The 19610-nt window shown below is 39.6% G+C and overlaps 1 protein-coding gene across 14 annotated transcripts in view; it reads left to right on the plus strand.

Moving 5' to 3' along the window:
* tenm2a (teneurin transmembrane protein 2a) overlaps nt 1–19610 on the plus strand; it is a 429048-nt gene that overhangs the window by 356252 nt on the left and 53186 nt on the right. For all 14 annotated transcript variants that reach the window (XM_057348979.1, XM_057348978.1, XM_057348982.1 and 11 more), the window contains one exon: nt 4478–4716. In XM_057348979.1, the coding sequence (XP_057204962.1) occupies nt 4478–4716 (239 nt within the window). The remainder of the gene's footprint in view (nt 1–4477; nt 4717–19610) is intronic.

Here is a 19610-nt window from a genome sequence, read left to right on the forward strand (position 1 = left end):
AACTGTGTGTGCGTGTGTGCAACGAAAGCCTTAGGCAGAGATGTCACCCTCAGCGGGGAAAAAACAGCTTTGTTATGTAAAGTCATGGTGTGGAATCCTCCATGTGGCCTCCATTCATTATGTCGCTGCATTATTATCATTCATTACCATGCATTACGTTCATCAACCTCCCCTCACCCGCTCTGTCTCTCCCTTAGTGGCTGGTGTGAAGGACAGATCATTTTAGATAGATCTTCAAACATTTTGTACTGTTTATGGGTCTCATTTTTTCATAAAGCGTCCTGACACAAACACAAACTTGCTGCATAGTTAGAGGCCTAGACTTGAGGGATGACAGGAAACACGATTTTTTGTTTGTTTGTTTGTTTGTTTGTTTCTTGTGTAAATGCATATACAGTAGTCGCCAAAAGTGATGTTGGGGGACATATTTGTGCATCATTTGTTTTAAATTCACCCTTAGGTTTGATTAAACCATCAGAATGGTGCATGGTATACAAAATGGACAAACCTCAACTTTTAAGGTGTTTTTTGCACAAATGTATTTTTTCAAAAACGAAATCTACGGAACACAGAAACATGAGTTGTATTTGAATTTCTACAGTTTTTACAGTTGTCAACAGTGTTGGGCGTAACTAGTTACTAAGTAATTAGTTACTGTAATTTAATTACTTTTCCCTTGAAAAAGTAAAGTAAGGGATTACTCTGTTTTTTTCTGTAATTTAATTACAGTTACTTCTGATGTAATTAAACTAAATACTTAGTGTAATATATGTGTGTGTGCAAGGAATGGACATCAAAATTCAAAGTCTAACTTTAAAATCCGTGCTTTAATGTATAATCCTCACATTTGTAATACTTTGGTCAGTTAATAATACTACTTTATGTAGTTTTATATTATTTATTTGAATGAATGAAAAGAGCCATTTCATGTCTTTCTTTGAATCACTTAACAAATCAAGGTTGATGTAGGATATAGAAAGTAATAAGTAATTAAATACTTGTTGGAGGGAGTAATTTGTAAAGTAATCTAATTACACTATTGAATATGTAATTAGTAACTAGTAATTAATTACTTTTTCAGAGTAACTTGCCCAACACTGGTTATTAAGGTCACACTTTTTAAGTGTTAAGTATTTTAAGGTCCAATTCTCGCTATTAACAAACCATTAACTACGACTTTTGCCTCAATAAACTCCTAATTTGGTGCTTATTAATAGTTAGTATGATTGTTGTTAGGTTTAGGTATTGGGTAGGATCAGGGATGTAGAATATGGTCATGCAGAATATGTGCTTTATAATAAACAGTACTAATAAACAGCCAACTGGCTAATAATATGCATGCTAATAAGCAACCTGTTAATAGTGAGAGTTGGTCCCTACACTAAAGTATAACCATTATTAATATTTATTTATCCTTGGCTTTGTCTTTATAAAATTTGCACAATTTGTTGTGAATTTTTGCCAAGCCTCCTTAAAAAATCTTCTCAAAGCTGAGCGTCAGTTTATACTCAACACACCAATGCAACACGTATGCACATTTTTAATGCATCTAATGCATCAAGCGAAGATGTCAATTGTTCAAAGTTGGACATCACTTTCGGCCACCACTGTATATACACTAAAGGCCAATGGTTAAAATGTGACCCTGGATCACAAAACCAGTCTTAAGTAGCACGGGAACATTTTTAGTAAAAGACAAAAATACATTGTGTGGGTCAAAATTATCGATTTTTCTTTTATGCCAAAAATCATTAGAATATTAAGTAAAGATCATGTTCCATAAAGATATTTTGTAAATTTCCTGCCTTAAATATATAAAAACTTTATTTTTGTGAGTGGATGGTCTGCCACAGTGCCCCTGATTAACAACTTCAAAGGCAATTTTCTCAATATTTTGATTTTTTTGCGCTCTCAGATTCCAGAGTTTTAAACGGTTGTATCTCAGCCAGATATTGTCCTATTCTAACAACTCTTATATCTATAGAAAGTTTATTTATTCAGCTTTCAGATTATGTAAAAATCTCAATTTCGAAAAATTGACCCATAAGACTGGTTTTGTTGTCCAGGGTCACAAATGAGTTAGTTGACCTATGAGACTCCATCGGGTTTGATTCTGGGGGGTTCAGTCTGTCTATCCAGTAACAGGCATAGAATGATACAGGGATGTGTGGGGATAGACAGATAAAAGATGGTGGGTAATGGAAGGGCTGGAGCACAACGGAACAAAAATCAGCTCTGGAAATGGAATCCACCGCTGGAACGTGTCCAGAGATATTGGAAGGCATCTTGTGGAAAGAGGCTATTAAAGATCACAGGAGTGAGCAGCCCGTGGTCGTTCCCCTTGTAGGTTAGAGGTATGAGGAGCGGATGTATCTGGGGGGCAGGGTGTGTGGGGTCCGGTCTAAAGACAAACCTCTCAGACTGATCCTTGACCGCAGAAAAGCTCTCAGGCTCTTAATCCGGCCTGCATCAGTCTTAATAGAGAACAGGAGCTGATAAAACATGGCAAACCCTGTGACCCCATGCTAATCGCAATGCCAACATGACCGCAGCCAATCCATTTTACACTACATCTCTTTTTGAACTGCATCCTCGCTGCTGGCGCAACCGGGTCCCGTGTGGGTCGAAAGCACTCATTTGCGGGGCAGGATAACCCAGCGTGGGGCTCGCAGCAGTAATTAACTGTTAAATTATTTAAGTACTATGCTAAATTGTACAAGTTTCATCAATAATCTATTGTAGCATTAAGGCTATGTTTGCAAAGAAAACTGCTAATGAGTGCGGAAAAAAAGTGATGCATACTAGTAAAACTAGTGATCCAGAATGACATCAGTTCTTAAAAGTCCAGTGTGTAATTTTTTGGAGGATCTAGAAATGCAATATAATATACATAACTATGTGTTCAGAGGTGTATAAAGACCTTACATAATGAAGCGTTATGTTTTTATTACCTTACTAAGATACACAGTGTGTCCTTCTTACATGGAATTCGCCATGTTGTTTCTACAGTAGCTCTAAACAGACAAACTGTTCTACAGGGCGTTTTGTAAATTTGTTATCTCCTTCGACAAAGAAGCGAAAACATGACGGCATCTTAGTACCGTGTCAGCTACTGTAGTGCTTCGAAAGAAAGGGATGGAGTGAGCCGCTGGTTGCAATTCAAAACCTCATCTCTAGATGGCGCTAAATTTCACATACTGGACCTTTAATGGTGAAGTGTCTCAGTTTTTGAATGGCTCACACACACAAATGAAAAATATTTTTTTGCCAAATCATGCAGTTCCAAACCTGTAAGATCTTTTTCTGTATTGAGGGCAATAACAACCAAAAATGTTATATTTTCCTCGCACAAAGCTATTGTATGCTATGAACTATTGAACTGCTTCGATTTTTTTACACTTTGGAACTTGACAGCCCAAGGTCACTGCATGCTTGCATTGTATGAGTAGTATAAACTCTGAAAAACTCTGAAATTGTTACGTGTAATGACACAAGCTGATAGCAGAATAGTTGTTTTAGAGTGAACTGTGCCTTTAAAATACTTTGCCCTTTCTAGTTAAATGTTCACAGTCAACTAAACATTTTATAGGCTCCGAACACGACAGTGTGGCACCTGCTGTGCTTATTTTCAAGTATCTTTAGTTTGAAAATGACCTGTTTGACCAAACAAAGGTAGCCCATTCTATTTGGTCATCTTTAATGCTAGTGGGCTGTGAAAGTAATTGTTAAAAATGACACCACGTATAGTGTTTCTTACGTCTATTTCTTTCTGAATTTAACACCAAAGTGAAAATAAAACCGGAATCCTGCCAGGCTGTTGTTAGTAAGGACCAGATTTAAGATGTTTTCGCAAGCTTAATGCTGAGCGATTATCATTGTGTATTCTCTGTCTCTCTGTAGTCTCAGTGGCGAGGCTGGATATTAACAAATCACGTGTTTGTCTGCGCCAGGAGTCCGTTTTATGCGCCTGTAATGATTAATCTCACTCTGAAGTACAGAGCAATATCCTCCTGTCTGTATTTTTCTTTTCATCAGCCCTCGTCAGCTCGACGGAAATGACCCCACGCCAGATGACTGAGGCGCTTGCGTATGGTCTCGGTGAAGTGTATCGCTGTATGCATGTGTTGTACCTGAGAAGAGCGGAGGCTCTTGAATTATTGAGTGACTTTGTTGTGTAAGTGTCCCTCGGCGGGTCGGTACGGGCCTGCGGTGCCATGTGTCTGCGTGCCATATGTCCATTGCTCCACACTGAGGCGCTGCATACACTGTCCTTCACCCCAAACAACCGCCTGCGGTCAACACACCATATAAACACTCACATGTACATTAGAGCGGGCACTGGTAGGGGGCATGTAGAGAGATTTTAGTACCAGGCATGGGTGTGACATACCATTAGGTGTTACAATGTAACAAAAAAAAGGATATCTTTATTTATAATTTGTTCAACTAAAATCTCTCATGTCTCTCTGTTTCCTAGGCATTTCCTGTTTAAGACGTCATCAGGGACCACGCCCCTCTTTAGCAGCTCATCACCGGGATACCCCCTGACCTCCGGCACAGTATATTCGCCCCCGCCGCGGCTCTTACCCCGAAACACCTTCTCCAGAAGTGCCTTCAAGCTGAAGAAACCCTCCAAGTACTGCAGCTGGAAATGCGCCGCCCTGTCGGCGATCGCCGCCGCCGCCCTGCTGGCCATTCTGCTGTCATACTTCATTGGTAAAACATCTCTCTTTGCTTGTGTAGCGTTTGTGTGAAGTTAGCGTTGACTGAAGCACCTCACAGTACATAATGTTAGGGAATCCAAATCCTCCTCTAGAGGTTTTGCATCATCGCTATTTAAAATCATTTAAGAAAGCAGTTAAGGCAATATGGTGTGTGCCTGTGTGTGTGTTTGCAAACACTGATTCAGGGATAGCAATGAGCAGATAATTTAATGCTGCATAGAGATTAAGTAGGTTATTCATCATTAGACTGTGTGTGCGCGCGTCGTCCAGATGCTGCTCATTATTGAATATGCCTGAGGAAAAATGTAGAAACGTTACCTGATTTCAGTTGATCTGTGAATAGGACTCACTGATGATGCCGTTACTATTATCTGAATTATTAATGCAACATCTTGCCTTGCAATCTAACTGGCTTTAACCTGCGTTTATCTACAAATGGGATTTAGGTTGTATAAGTATAAATACTAGGGCTCTCAATTTAGTGAATATAACAAATTTAAATCATTCTGTTCATTGCACCAGCGAAGACAATTTTGTAGCCAGGCTCTCGGTTCTTAGTAAATGACAGAGATGAAGGCTCTTTTAATGACTACCTAATTTATAAATTCAATGACTAGCAGAGCTTTAACAAAAGTCATTTGCAGTTGGTGGAACTGAATTATCCAGTAAACCCAATTGATTCACCATTGATGGTGTCAACTGTTTTAGTCCAGACCAGCTTAACTGAGACCAAGACCAAGACCTTGAGGGGCAGAGACCAAGACAAGACTAAGAGCAAGGCAGCTCGAGTCCGAGTCAAGACCAAAACCAGCACTCCTAAAATTCATCTAAAAGATCCACATAACACTTAAAAGTCATAATTACAGAATCATGCGTTCTAAGCATCTATTCAATCTGTGTATTGCTCAGAAACGCAAAAAAAATCTGATTTGGTCGAGGTTTATTTGGGACTAGCCAAAATAGAACAAAAACTTTTATTGAGTCTGAGACCAAGACCGAGACCAAAGACAGTCGAGACTGAGACAAGACCATCAAGAAATGGTCTCAAGACCAAGACACTAGTAACACTAGTGTCAACGGTATGCAAAAAAAATCAACAGTAAGTCGAATAAAAAAAAAAATCTTGCATAACCATATATTGTTGTAATTAATTATCTAAGTATATTTTCAGTCCTTGAAAATAACCCTTAAAATCCTATATCAACCTAAAGCAGGTGTTTAATTGTGAAGGACACTTAAAATGCAAAGCACTGCCCGTGAGTCCTTAACCCCACGCTGCGTCCATGAAGGACACGGTTGAGGGTGTTATTATTTTCAATAAAGGCTCTCTCACCTCTCTTTGTGAGTGCATGCGTACGTCGATAATGGAGAAGCGGTGGCCTTCTTCTTACACCTCACGGTACATCGTAAGGACCCCCGATGGAGAAACGAAATGAGTCCTTCACACTGGATGAGTTTAAGACTTAGTGTGTGAACAGCATGAAAACGAAATAAGACAAAAACGTACGCTGTCATTGAAAATAAGCGTGAAAGTAGTGAGGCGATTACAGATAAAGATAGAGACACAAAAGTGCACGCAGTACAGTAGGGAGACAAGAGCACGCACGGTCAAAGAGTTTGGCATTCCGTGGCCTCCATTAGAAGTACACCTGGGCTAGGGAGTTTCGCTCTGGCAGAATGCCTCGATCCCCTCTGTGTCTCTATTTAAAAGCCCCAAGCAAGGGGCAGATGTGTCACGCGGACTCACGCTGCCCCTTGTCTCTCTGGAGACCTTGCTCAACAGATGGGGTGGTCAGCAAGTGCAGGATTCACAAACGTCCTTGTTCTTCCTGCGTGCCTCGCCGTATGTGTATTCAGCTATGCGTCTACCTTTCTCGTGTCCTTCAATGGTTCATGCTCCTTTGTGCTGTCTGAAACTCCGGCCCTGAAGAGGTTGTTTACCCTAAAGTTGTGTAACTTTCTGTCTTCTGCAGAACACGATTTAAGACATTTTAAAGAACACAACCAACACTAACTCCCATTGACTACCATTGTATGGACAAAATTAATACATTTCTCAAAATATCTTCTTTTGTGTTCCACTGAAAAAAATGTCATATACAGGTTTTGAACAACATGAGGGTGAATAAATGATGACAGAATTATTATTTTTGGGTGAACTATCCTTTTAAGATGGCAGGGTGCATTTGGTCAAAATCACAGAGACATCCACTTATTGAAGTCAGGGGATGATGTTGTTTTGAAATACTGACCCATAGAATTGCTCCATATTGCTTTTAAGATGGAGAGAGGATTTTATTTTTCCTTGTATGATTCACTTCACTCGAACCTTTCCCTTCTAGGGAGGATTCTTTCAATGAATGTGCATTTATTTTTATAAAGGTAATTCTAGCCGTACTGTCAGCAATATTCAGTGGAGGTCTTTGCTGGAAACTGGCCCGGCTAAAGCTCTCTGAGAGAGTGTTTATGTACATTCACATTGTGTGTGTGTGTGTGTATCAGTGTGTCCACAAAAACAGATAAATGTGCCATTGCAGCAGTTTCCTGAACACAGACGTGGCTGCTGGTCCGCTGAGAGCTTCCCAATCTCCCTGGGAATGGAGGGAAAGGGGATCATGTGCGCAGAGGAGAGAATGAAGAAGTTATTTTTATTTCCTCATCTTTTGCTGAGGTCCTGAAAGACTCGCGTTCTCTATGGGGATGGATAACTGTCCCAGAACTGCACCGTAGCCTCTGAAAGCCCAAATTTAACGGCAGAGTAGAAGTCGTAAATGCTAATACCACGAAGAGAAGAGAAGAGAAGAGAAGAGAAGAGAAGAGAAGAGAAGAGAAGAGAAGAGAAGAGAAGAGAAGAGAAGAGAAGAGAAGAGAAGAGAAGAGAAGAGCATGATATCGCTCTCGTCACCGTGTTGTGAAGCTGCCACAGAAGGGATGGGGTTGCTAGGATACAGGTGAGCGGTCCTGATGCAAAAGAGAAACAGGTCTGTCATCATATGTTGTGGAGAAGACAAACGCTCAGTGGCTCCCTGGCGGTCTTGTCTACGCTAAAGCCTGCTTGATTCATTGGCCCAGAGTGATCAAAGAGCAAGGGATCGAGGGAAAGAGGACGGGGCAGATGGAATGTGTAACTGAGATAACAAGGTTTAGACTCCATCAGGCTACATGCTGATTCCACAGGCTGTGGTCTGGATGGCTCAGAGCCCGGCAAGAAAGCCAACATCGAATCAGCAACGGGAAATCGAGGACTTCTTAATATCATTTACTTATAGAGCATACTTGCACATAATTGAATGTGTTAGATAATAAAGTAGGACATATTTTAGGGTTAGGGCCATTCTAATTACCCAATCATCTCTGTTTATGGATATTATCAGTTGCGGGTTGAGTGTGGATATGGTTGGTACTATAGTGTATCCTTAGAGGATGAACCAAAAATGTTAAAATTGGATGATTCTGCAATGCAGGACATGTTTGTGGATGAATATATGTGTGGTCCAGAAACAGCATTTAATTGTATTAACCAGTGGATTAGAAGGTACGTAAGGGTTCAGACTATTATTGTTTGAAAGAATCTTGAAACAAAGAATCTTGTAAAATCACACAATACATAAAAAGAGCTACACAAGAAATCTAACACAGGAGTGTCCTTGAGCTGGGAAAGTGTGTGTGAGATAGTGAGGGGTGTGTGCATTCTGTGTCACCTCTGTGTTTTTGCGGATATAGAGGCAGAGCCATACATCAGTGGAGACAGGCTGTGTGGTGAGTGTCATAGAACTAGACAGAAGACAAATTTGCACGCTCTCTCTCTCTCTCTCTCTCTCTCTCTCTTTCTCTCTCTCTCTCTCTCTGTTCCCCCTCACTGTATTTTTAGCAGCATCATCACTTCCCTCCATTGCCCACGAATGACTCACATGCTCATCGCCACTCTGGGCCGTTGACCTTCACGCCAGTCGATGCGTGCACCTCCATCCATAACGCACTGCTGTCTGAAGCTTTATTGAGTAATCACAGTCGCTTACTCTAACCGCATACCGCAGTGTTGGGCCGGTCAGTGGAGTCAGGGAGTGTCCACAAAGTGTGCTCCCAGCCAATAAAAACTCCCTGTTCCCTGCTACAGTTCTCATGGTCTTAAAGGATGATATTTAATAAAGAATATTTACAGCATATTTTTGAGTGAAACATATTTTCCCCGGTGATTGTATGCATAAGGATCTTACGAAGTTGTGATTTTTTACATTAATCGGTATCGTTTGATTAAAGCAAAAAAAACTATTGGCCGATGATCAGGGCCTATATATCTTGCAATCAAAATAAGAAAGGAAAATGCAATGAATTTCTGCTCTATATATAGAAAATGTTAAGAGACATCACCAGTTTAATGTTCAATGTTAATAGTCATTATATGAATTAATTCAGAATGTTAAGAAATATTAATTTAATCTTCAGAATCGGTATAGGGAGATATCACTCTAAATAATCGACTGTTGGTATCGGTGGAGAAATTTAGTATCTGTGCAGCTCTAGTTTATATTATGGTTATATTACACACATGGTCTTATTTACGGCAAAAGTAAAGCCATTTTTGAGTTAAAGAAAGTTGTTACATTTTGATGCACTACCATCACTGGACTACAATCATAACTGTACCATCTGGACTCAAAAAGATCTTTGTCCATTGTTAGTCATTCACATGTGGCAGTGAATTCAGATGAAATACATTATTTTACATTTTACATGAGATTACAGAAGATGTTTTGTAATTATTATTTGGAGGCCTGTTAAAAAAAGCATACAATTACAGTTGTAAATTAAGACCGTAAGGAAGACATTTTTTAGATTAATACACTATTCAAAATAAAGCGGCTTAAAAAGGTTCTTCACAGCGATGCCATAGAAGAACCATTTGTGTTTCCACAAAGAACCATTCAGTCAAAGGTTCTTTAAAGAACCAGCTCTTTCTTACCTTTTTATCATCTGAAGAACCTTTTTCACCACAAAGAACCTTTTGTGAAACAGAAAGGTTTCTCTAATGTCAAAGGTTCTTTATGAAACCATTTAGACCAAAATGGTTCTTCAATGGCATCGTGAAGCACCTTTATTTTTAAGAGTGCATGTGTGTGTACTTGCGCATAACAGCCTTCAACGTGTGAAATACTGCCATCCTGACTCTGGAGTGACCTTAGCATGTCATCGTATGGTAGTCATGAGGGACATGGAGACAATGAGAGAAAGGGGACGATGAACTTTGACACAGTGCCAACATATGGCACATATAGAACAGGAAGCATATGGCGGTTACGGTGTCCCTGGTTCGGGAGCAGCAGGAGATGTAGTCTGGAAGCTGGTGACTCTCGGCAGACTGTGGTAGGTCAAGAAAAGTCACACCAAGGGTACAAGAACACAAGTTCACTTCGAGAGAAGAAGTGAGAGGGCGTTCAAGTCGCAGCACGCTGGATCTTTCTAAAAAGTTAGGGTGTGGCTTTCAACCCTCATCTTCTCCTCTGCCCGTCTTCGTCCTTGTCAGTTTTGATTGATGTGTTTCATTTCTGGCACGGTGGTCAGCTCCGGTGTTAATGTAAGCAGCAGGCACAGTAGACGTCCCACAATGCTCTGACTGACCCGGCTCTGTCCATCGCTAAACGTCTAACAGCTGTCTATCGCTTCTTTTTATGTCTGTCCCAGCGTCTGTTTCTGTCAAACAAAGATCGTGCCAGGTTTTTCTGTAAAAAACTATTTGATCTATCTTTCTGACCTCCAACAGATCAAGTGTCCTCAGAACAAAGACAAACCAAAGTCGTCAGCGATGACCCCAACAACCCACAAAGACTGAGCCTCTTAAAGGTATTAGATTGATTTTAGCTCGCCATCGCAAACTTGATAATAAGCAATAATTTGAAGAGGTCACATTCGCTGATATCTGTAATCGATGATGCCACATGTGGCGAGTCTGTGAGCCAGATGTGAGGATGTGAGCTTTTGTAAACTGGATAGAAAGGGACAAACAAACACACGCACGGCAAGCAAAGCTAAATTTTTTATCGCTGTGACGCAGTAGCATACCCCCAAACCGCACACACGTAATCGCAAACGTCAGCTAATCTCACTAGAAATGATGTCCAAAAGTAGGATATAAATTATGAAAATACATAAAGACGTGCTGACGTACTGGAGACAGACCTGATCAGAATGTTTAAGACAGACAGCTGAAGCGGGACAGACAGATATGAAGAGAATAAGAAAGGCGGCCATAATGAAGATGGAGAGGCGGTCCGGGTGTGTCTATCTCTGTGTGTCATTGATCTAGCTCGTGATTTCAGCTGCCTCTCATTTCCTGTCGCTAATGTGAATGGATGAGCCTCTAAGCACAACATACACTCACACACACGACGCACAACCACAATCTACTCTCTGTTTGTCTTGATAAGCGGGTTTGCGAAATCCATTCCTCGTCCCATTCCTGCACTCTGATCTGAGCTTTATTATGGGACGGGTTTGTATTTCTCATAACGGCTATTTTTGTCAGCGTGTTTTACATTAGTGCTGAATCTCATGCAAATTGTCAAGAACATATCAGTCATATTGTGCATCGGAATCAAAACAACAACACAATTGTCTGTTCTTTGTTTCATTAAGTGCCATAACTTTAATTACAGGTTAACATATTTATCCTCCAGTTCTCATTATCTAATTTTACTTACTGTATGTATTATAGACGCATCAATCAGCACTTCTAATTCATGCTTAAAGGAGCAATATGGAGTTTTTAGCAGCATCTAGCGGTGAGGTTGCCAATTGCAACTAACAGCTCACTCCACCCCTCCCTTTTGAAGGACTACGGCAGCTCTTACAGGACAAAGATGTCACCGCGTTTTCACCTCTTAAGTGTAGCCCCTTATCCCCTTACTGGTTAGTACAGATTAGAGTTCTTGATAAAGGCCTAGGTACTTTTTACTTTATGATCCTTCTCGTCTTTGTTCTAATGCGAATCAGCTACCCTGAAATTACAAAGTTATCCTCTTATTATATACCGGAAACTATTCTCTGTTTACTTTCACCCCGACAATAACACACACGTACAAGTAAATATGTAAATAAAGAAAGGTACTATATTCACAAATGAAATCAGGTAAAATATAAAAGGAAATAAAACAAAACCAAATCACCCTCTATGGGTGTCTCTCAATATGTAACACAGAATAAACCTGTATACTACTACCGTCTCAGTACAATCAGATTTGCGACTAATCACAAGTGACTTAACGTCCTTAAACCTGAAAACACAGTTAAACTGTACTATCTCTCTGACAATTTCACAATAGATTTGAAAACAAAAGAAAACCCAAATTAGGCCTGTGCAGATCACACTTTTACATTCGTAATCACATGCCCAACGAAGCATTCACACAACCCCCCGTTGCAGGCCTGATCCGATGCTCGCGTACGTGGGGCCGGAAAACAGAAAATGGCCTCTTCACTCAGACGAGCAAACAAAAATAACTGTTACCTCTGACTCGACGCTAGTGTGCGTTGCAATAACTTCTTTGCAGCTCGTTGACGAAGTCTCGGGTTTCGAAGCTCCAACCGCAAGAGATCTCACTGTTCCACAAACACGAAACGAAATCCAAAATCCCTCTCTGATTTTGGCCAATACACTTCAGAGTAGCAACCCACTTGATGTCAGCCACATTTTCACCAAACTTTATACATGAAAAAATCTCTTAAAGGTACAGTATACATAAAACACAAGGAAAAAACAGAAGGAAAAAACATATTTCTGAAACGGGCTCTTCGGAGCTGTCTGACCGAAACAACATGGCGAATTCCATGTAAGGCAGTGGTCACCAACCCTGCTCCTGGAGATCGACCGTCCTGCAGACTGCAGCTCCAACCCTGCTTCAGCACACCTGTCTGTAATTATCAAGCAAACCTGAACACCTTGATTAGATAGTTCAGGTGTGTTTGATTGGGGTTGGAGCTGAAATCTTCAGGACGGTCGATCTCCAGGAGCAGGGTTGGTGACCACTGATGTAAGGGGACCCGCGCTGTATGTACCTGTATATAAATAGTTCATTCTAGGTAGGGATGCACCGATACCACTTTTTACTTTGCTGATCCGATTGCGATACCGGAATTCTGAATATCGTCCGATACCGATCCTGATCCGATACTAGCAGTTTTTCTTGTGCGTCGTAGAATTGCCTACATTTTTATATTTTATTGCCAGAGGTGGATAGTGCTTAAGCATTTTTACTTTCAAGTACATTTTAAAACATCTGTACTGAGTGTTTTTACTTTGGATAAATAATACTTCACTACATTATAAAGCACATCATACTTTTTACTCAACTACATTTCATAAATAAATGTTGTTTTTAACCTTTTAATCCATGAGTACATTAAAATCTACCACTTTCTTTTACTTGAAAAGTAGGATTTTTTAAATGTAATTAAGTACTGTATTTGTCACGTATTGTGTGGGGAGGAACCCAGATGCAGGCAGGCGGTGAAGGGTTAACACAAGACTTTGACAAAACAGAAAATAAATAAACCAAAAACCCACAATTGAAACTAAACAAAAGCAGAAAATAAATACTTCCCTCGATGGGGCATCAAAGAAAACCAAAACTAGACTAACGATAACATACAACAAGGCTAACCAAAAAGACAGGTAAAAACAGGACCGGTTTCAGAATAAGTATTCCAACAGGGTTTTACATGAAAGACACGACTCACGCAGTGGTTGACACAAAACGAATCCGCACAAGACAGAGAACACAAGGGCTATATATAGGGGAAACTAACAGAGGATAATAAACAAGGACCAGGTGTCTGGGATTAACGCTGAAGAGAAGCTAACGAGGAACGAAAGGGCGGGAACAGAGACGAGGACCGGTGAGAGAGTATATAAGGCCGAAAGGGTCAAAATCTCTCTCCCCACATATAACCTAAGGCTTGCCATGACAGTATTAAAGGAAAAAAACATATGAAAATGTATTTATAAATTGTACTGGAGTATGATATAATACTTTACAATGTAGTCTCATAAAGTACAGAATAGATACTTAAAAAATGTACTTGAGTAAAATACTACTATATCCGTTTATTGCACAAATAAAAGCCTCCAATACGCCCATGTTTTTATTGTAACGTTAGTATGAATTATCAATTGTTTTAACTTTTTCCCCCTCAGGTGAAGTCATTGTGCTACAGATCCACGAGGAAATCTGAGAAACCTCACAGTTTGAGTGTATGGTGAAGCTAGGACTTAAACCAACTGTTATAAGCTTGTTAGTTTAATAACCCGGCGTTGCTAATGTTCCTGGGGATTTAGCTAAGGTAAATCATGTTTAATATAACTCTTAAATTAATATGTAATTAGCCACTTACGTTATCTGTCGGCACACCACATTAGATTAAACTCGTAGTTGTGGATATAAATCGATATATAGAGCTTAAATCCTTTGTCCCGCTTGCTTGTTGGAGCAGGAGACCAGGCATCAACGATGCGGTGTACATCGTTAATGCGTATTTTTGGCGGATCTTGAAGACATCTTGTAAACACTGACATTTTGCGTGGTACGAGAGCAAACCAGAAACTGACATCCCGACTTCTGGCGACAGCGGAAGTTCGTTGCTACGCTTGTGCACGTAGTCTATGCAGAGTGGAACAGACTTGCTCATGCACATCCTGGACACAGAATGATGCGCTTAATGCATGCGCTTCTACGTTATTTACAGTCATGCGCATTGCGGACGCAGAATGATGTGCTTAAGGCACCCGCTTCACTCATGACGAGCATGCTATATGGAGATTGACAGATGACAGCACAAGCGGAGGTCAGAGCTTCTTAATTATGCTATATTGGTTTATTCCTCGCATAAAGCTATCGAAATACATGACGTGGAATACAGTGCACTATTTCCTGATAGTTAGTCTGTTTTGAAGCTTAAGAGTAACATCCACGGGTAATGCAACGGATCGGATATGAATGGAACCCATCAGTCTGATACCCCATCGAGCAAAAACGACCCGTATCGGCCCCAATTCCTATCCAGAGTATCGGATCGGTGCATCCCTAATTCTAATGTAATAAAAACATAACGCTTCATTATGTAAGGTCTTATACACATTTGAAGACATATAGTTGTGTGTATTATATTGCATTTCTGTCAGTAGTCCAGTCCTCCAAAACATTAAACACAGCACCTTTAATGCATTAAAAACTTTTACTTTAATGAGAACATAATGAGGATCACAATTTACACTTGTACACTCATATATAAATTAACTGTGGTTTTACTAGATATAAAACTGAAAAATGATGGTTACTATAAAACCATAGTATCCACAAATTAACCAGGGTTTGACTACAGTAACCATAGTTTAACCATATTTGGTGTTTTTTCCATGGTCATACGTGTTTTTCATAGTCTCGCGTAGCCAGACACGAGCATACTGAACAGATCGTGGGCGTGACATCTGAGGCTGAGACTAGTTTTTCATGGTTAAAACCGTGGTTACAGAAATGAAAATCAATGTGTCCGGAAACCATGATTACTACACTTTTAATATAGTAAAACCATAGTTACATTTTGTAAGGTTAGTCATTTTAGAAAAGACTTATAATAGTTATAATACAATTAAAAAATTATGGAGGGGTGTAATGTGAGCATGATTTTCTTTATGAAAAATGTAAACCTTGTCCAACACTGGTCGAGAAAAACTTCCTGTTTTTGTTTTTTCACACTGCACAAACGTTTAAACAGAATACAACCAACAGAACATTTCTTACTAAATTAAAATATAGAACAAATATCTTGAATATTTTATTATAAAGATTTAAAAGAAATTTAACCGGAAATGCTTCTAGACCAGTGTTTACATCTTGCAATGTGGTCCAGCATATTTTACTGTATGAAAGATTTTGTGCATTCTCAACGAAAGGACGAGGGACGAACATCCTGTTACTGTAGTGTAGGCAGTGAGCTTTAGAGGTACTGTGTGTGTGTGTGTGTGTGTGCGTGCGTGTGCGTGTGTGTGTGCGTGTACGTGCGTGCGTGCGTGCGTGTGTGTGTGTGTGTGTGTGAGGATGCTACTGATGCTTCTCCACTCATTAACTGTGTATTTGAACTCGTCCCCCATCCCAAGGGAAAAAGACCAAGACTCTAATGAAGCGCAAGCCCACACATACACACGCGTACGCAATGCCTATGGGGGTATCCTTGTGCTTTGTAGCTGAACTTCAAAGGCCTTTGACCTGGGTTCTCGTTTGCTGTGACTTTACCCTGCAGCATCACCATGTCCAGCTCCATAAACACACAAACAAGCCATTTCACACAGACACACACATTTAAACACCTTTCTGATCTCACCCAACTGAACTATTATTGTAGAAATGAGGTTTGCAGGGATGTCATCTATGTCCGTCAGCCTGATATAAGCTGGCACATGGGCCCTGGGCACCACATTTATCTCATAACATAATGATAATAGATTGTATATTTCCCTCGCTCTTTAGAATTTCAAGAGTTTGATGTACTGTGTAAACATACTTTAACTTTCACAATGTAGTGCATGTTAGCGACTAGTCGCGTGTCGTGAATAACAATTGTTCTGTTCCAAAACTCAGTGCCAACAATATAAAAACAGCTACTGCAGCCATTTCAACTTACTGTTTTACATTTTGCCCAGTTGATGTAAATGATAAAATAAGTTTTAAAATAAGTTTTATTTTTATTACTGAAGGAATTATATCAGCTTTCGCTTTTGATTTTTTTCAATGAGCCAATTGCAGTGCATTCTGGGATTGCCTGCTCTGCTAAGGGTGCTTATGTGATGCTGCTTTGGAATTTGGCTAATACGACTTGTCTTAGAAGGCAGCATAATTAAGATGACTAATGAATCTTTTGGAGCAGTCTGTGTGTCGAAAGCGTTGTCGGGAGCCTGGGGTCCTCCGTAGGCAGATCAATAGGATTTGGAGCAGAGCAAATGAGAACCCTGCGGTGTGCGAAGGTTATCCAATTTTTATAGTTTTTTAACGTATAAAAGTCATAGGAAAAAAAGCACAAACAGCCTGTTTAACTCCAAACGGAGAGCAAGAAACAAACAGTGCAAAATAAAACTTGTAACCTTAAAATGAAAAAAACAACAACGTGAAATGAGACAAAAAAACACAAAAAAGTTTCATTCTGTCAGGAACCGAGAGAAATATAAAAAGTAAAAGAGAGACCGATTTAGAGTTCGAGCAAAAAACAAAGATGCTAAGCTACCATGTCAGTGCTTCAGATGTGGGAAGGAGCTAGCAAGTTTTTCCTTTTTGTGTGGCGAGATTCGTAAACCAATTACAAACACCATCCAGGATAGTCACTGCTTACAATTAGTATCCTTATTGAGGTCAGTCTTGTTAATTTAGTAGTAAATTAGAACAGTTAATATGCGTTTATTATGGAGGCCAAGGGAGACCGCAAAAATAAGGTAAGGGAAAATTACCTTTTAAGTAATATGAGGTCTCCTTTGCGCTCTAATTATGGCTGTGTAATTGTGTGATGTGTTGAATGAGGAGGTGTGAGTGGATGGAGAGTTTGCATGTTCTGGTTTTTGCATGTGTTGTAGTGTTGAGAGGCAAGGTGACCCAAGAATGTCACACACATACTGCTTGAAGTGTTTTTTTTTTGTTTGAGAGAGAGAGAACTCAAGAAATATCACATTAACAAAACTTGTTAAACAAGCCAATGTGTGAATTTCATCTAATCTCAAAAGAGGGCCACCAGACCAGAGGCTGTTTGTTTAAAGAGTACATAACTAGGGATTTTTTAAGGTCCTACTTTGGTTTATGGAGTGTCCAACAACAAGTTTATGTACATAGAAGGTGTAAAAACACTATTATTTTGTATTAATAGGCCGTTATTCTTACCTTACTTCTTGACTGACTCGCAAATGATTCGTTCCGCGATTAATCTGTCTAATCCCCTCCTTTCCGCTAGCCTAGTCTGATGTGATTGGTCAGATGGTCTAGTCTGCTGTGATTGGTCTACCGCGAATGAGGCTCAAGAGCTACAGTGTTTGGGGGAGTAGAGTGAAGTTTTTGCGGGCAGTCCTAGCAAAACGTAAGCGGGGTCTATATGTAGTGACGGTTCGCGAATCGGACTAGGGACGACTCGTTTGCGTGATTCAGAGTCGACTCCCTTTTTTCCAAGCCAATAACTTTGTTATTCATTCACCTTCGGATTTACAACTTGGCAGACTGCTTACTTTTAAACACGGCAACATGACACACTGCATGAAATGTCATTTTCATGATCTCATGTTATGTACTCTTTAAGAAAATATAAAGATTTGTTATCCACTCACTGTAAATGAGAGGTTCATAAAAATTCAACTGTGTCCATGTGAGCATATATCTGGGCCCGTATTCTTAAAGCTTCTAAGAATCCTCTAAGAAAACTCTTAATTTAGCTTAAAAACTTCTACGTAGGACTCTTAGTTTAAAAGTGATTCAGGACCAATCTGAGAGCAACTCTGAGCAAGGAAAAGACAAAAACTTTGATCTTAGTGAGGAGGCGGGGCTGACCCCATTGCTATGTCTTTTGAAGACTGTGATTGGTTGGTTGACCAAGAAGGAAAAAAGAGCGCTTTTAAGTATAGGGTCATTAGTTTGAAATTGCACATGTATTTTTTCCTGTTTTACCATACTCACACGCACACATGCACAAACACACACACACACGCACACACACACACACACACACACATATATATATATATGTATATACATTGTGAAGAGTTTGGTTCCAAAATGAGATAACTCTGTTTTTAAAAAAAATCAAAAATCATGTTTTTTTTATTGTGCATTCCAATTAATATCATTCAAACTGCAGTTGGTTTGTTTTGATTTAAGCTATAATAACTAAAAAATACAGCTAACTAACACAATAACAGACAATAAAAACACAATAACATAATAAAAAACATGATTTTTGAATTTTTTTTAAAAGCGGAGTATCTCATTTTGGAACCAAACTCTTCATATATATATATATATATTTTATTTACCATGCTGTTAATGTCAACGTATTTAATAGAAAATTAACAGTGACACAATAAGTTTCTGTAAGGGCTGTTTGTGTGATTAGATTGTGACCGTTGTGACCGAACCAAATCATCTCTGCTACATAGTTGCATTTCTCCAGTTGCTAAATATGTTAATGTGGTGATGTCTTCTATTTCTAGAGCTATGGCATTTTCTGCGCTGTCTTGGAGATGTTAGCGTGTCTCTACTAGGATCGGTCACAAACATGAACCCTGCACGATCTAATGTGTTGTGTCTTATTAACTCACTGTCATTCATTTTAATTTAATTTTATAGTGCTTTTACAATTTGCATTGCATCAAAGGGGCTATACAAGGAAACCAAAACCAAGATAAACAAAAGTTGAACACACACAAAAACAATAAAAAATTCTGATAAACCTTAAAAGGAATATGGAAATGATCATGCATTGCAACACATATCTTCTTACTTTTTGTGTTTCGTCCATTTTCTCTGCTGCTAAAGAAACCCTTAAGTCTCTTAAAAGCCCTCCTCGCAACTCCTAAAATTTTGGACCTTAAGAGCTCTTTTAAGGGTTAAGATGCTTTATGAATTACATTTTTCTTTACTAGGATCTTTTCTGTCATTTTAAGGGGAAACGCCCACATTTCTAAGAATTTTCTTAGAATTTTGTCACTAGGAGCAACTCTTTGCGCTAAGATTTTTCATGAATACGGGCCCTGATCTCTGAGGTGGTTGTTATTTATAGGTGTATCATGGAATGAGGTTGGACCTGGGTGTCCACTCGCATGTGACTTACTTCCCGCTCGGCCCAGAAACAGCTCAGCCCACACCG

Source organism: Triplophysa rosa, linkage group LG13 (assembly GCF_024868665.1).
Source record: "Triplophysa rosa linkage group LG13, Trosa_1v2, whole genome shotgun sequence".
In the NCBI taxonomy this organism is placed as follows: domain Eukaryota; kingdom Metazoa; phylum Chordata; class Actinopteri; order Cypriniformes; family Nemacheilidae; genus Triplophysa; species Triplophysa rosa.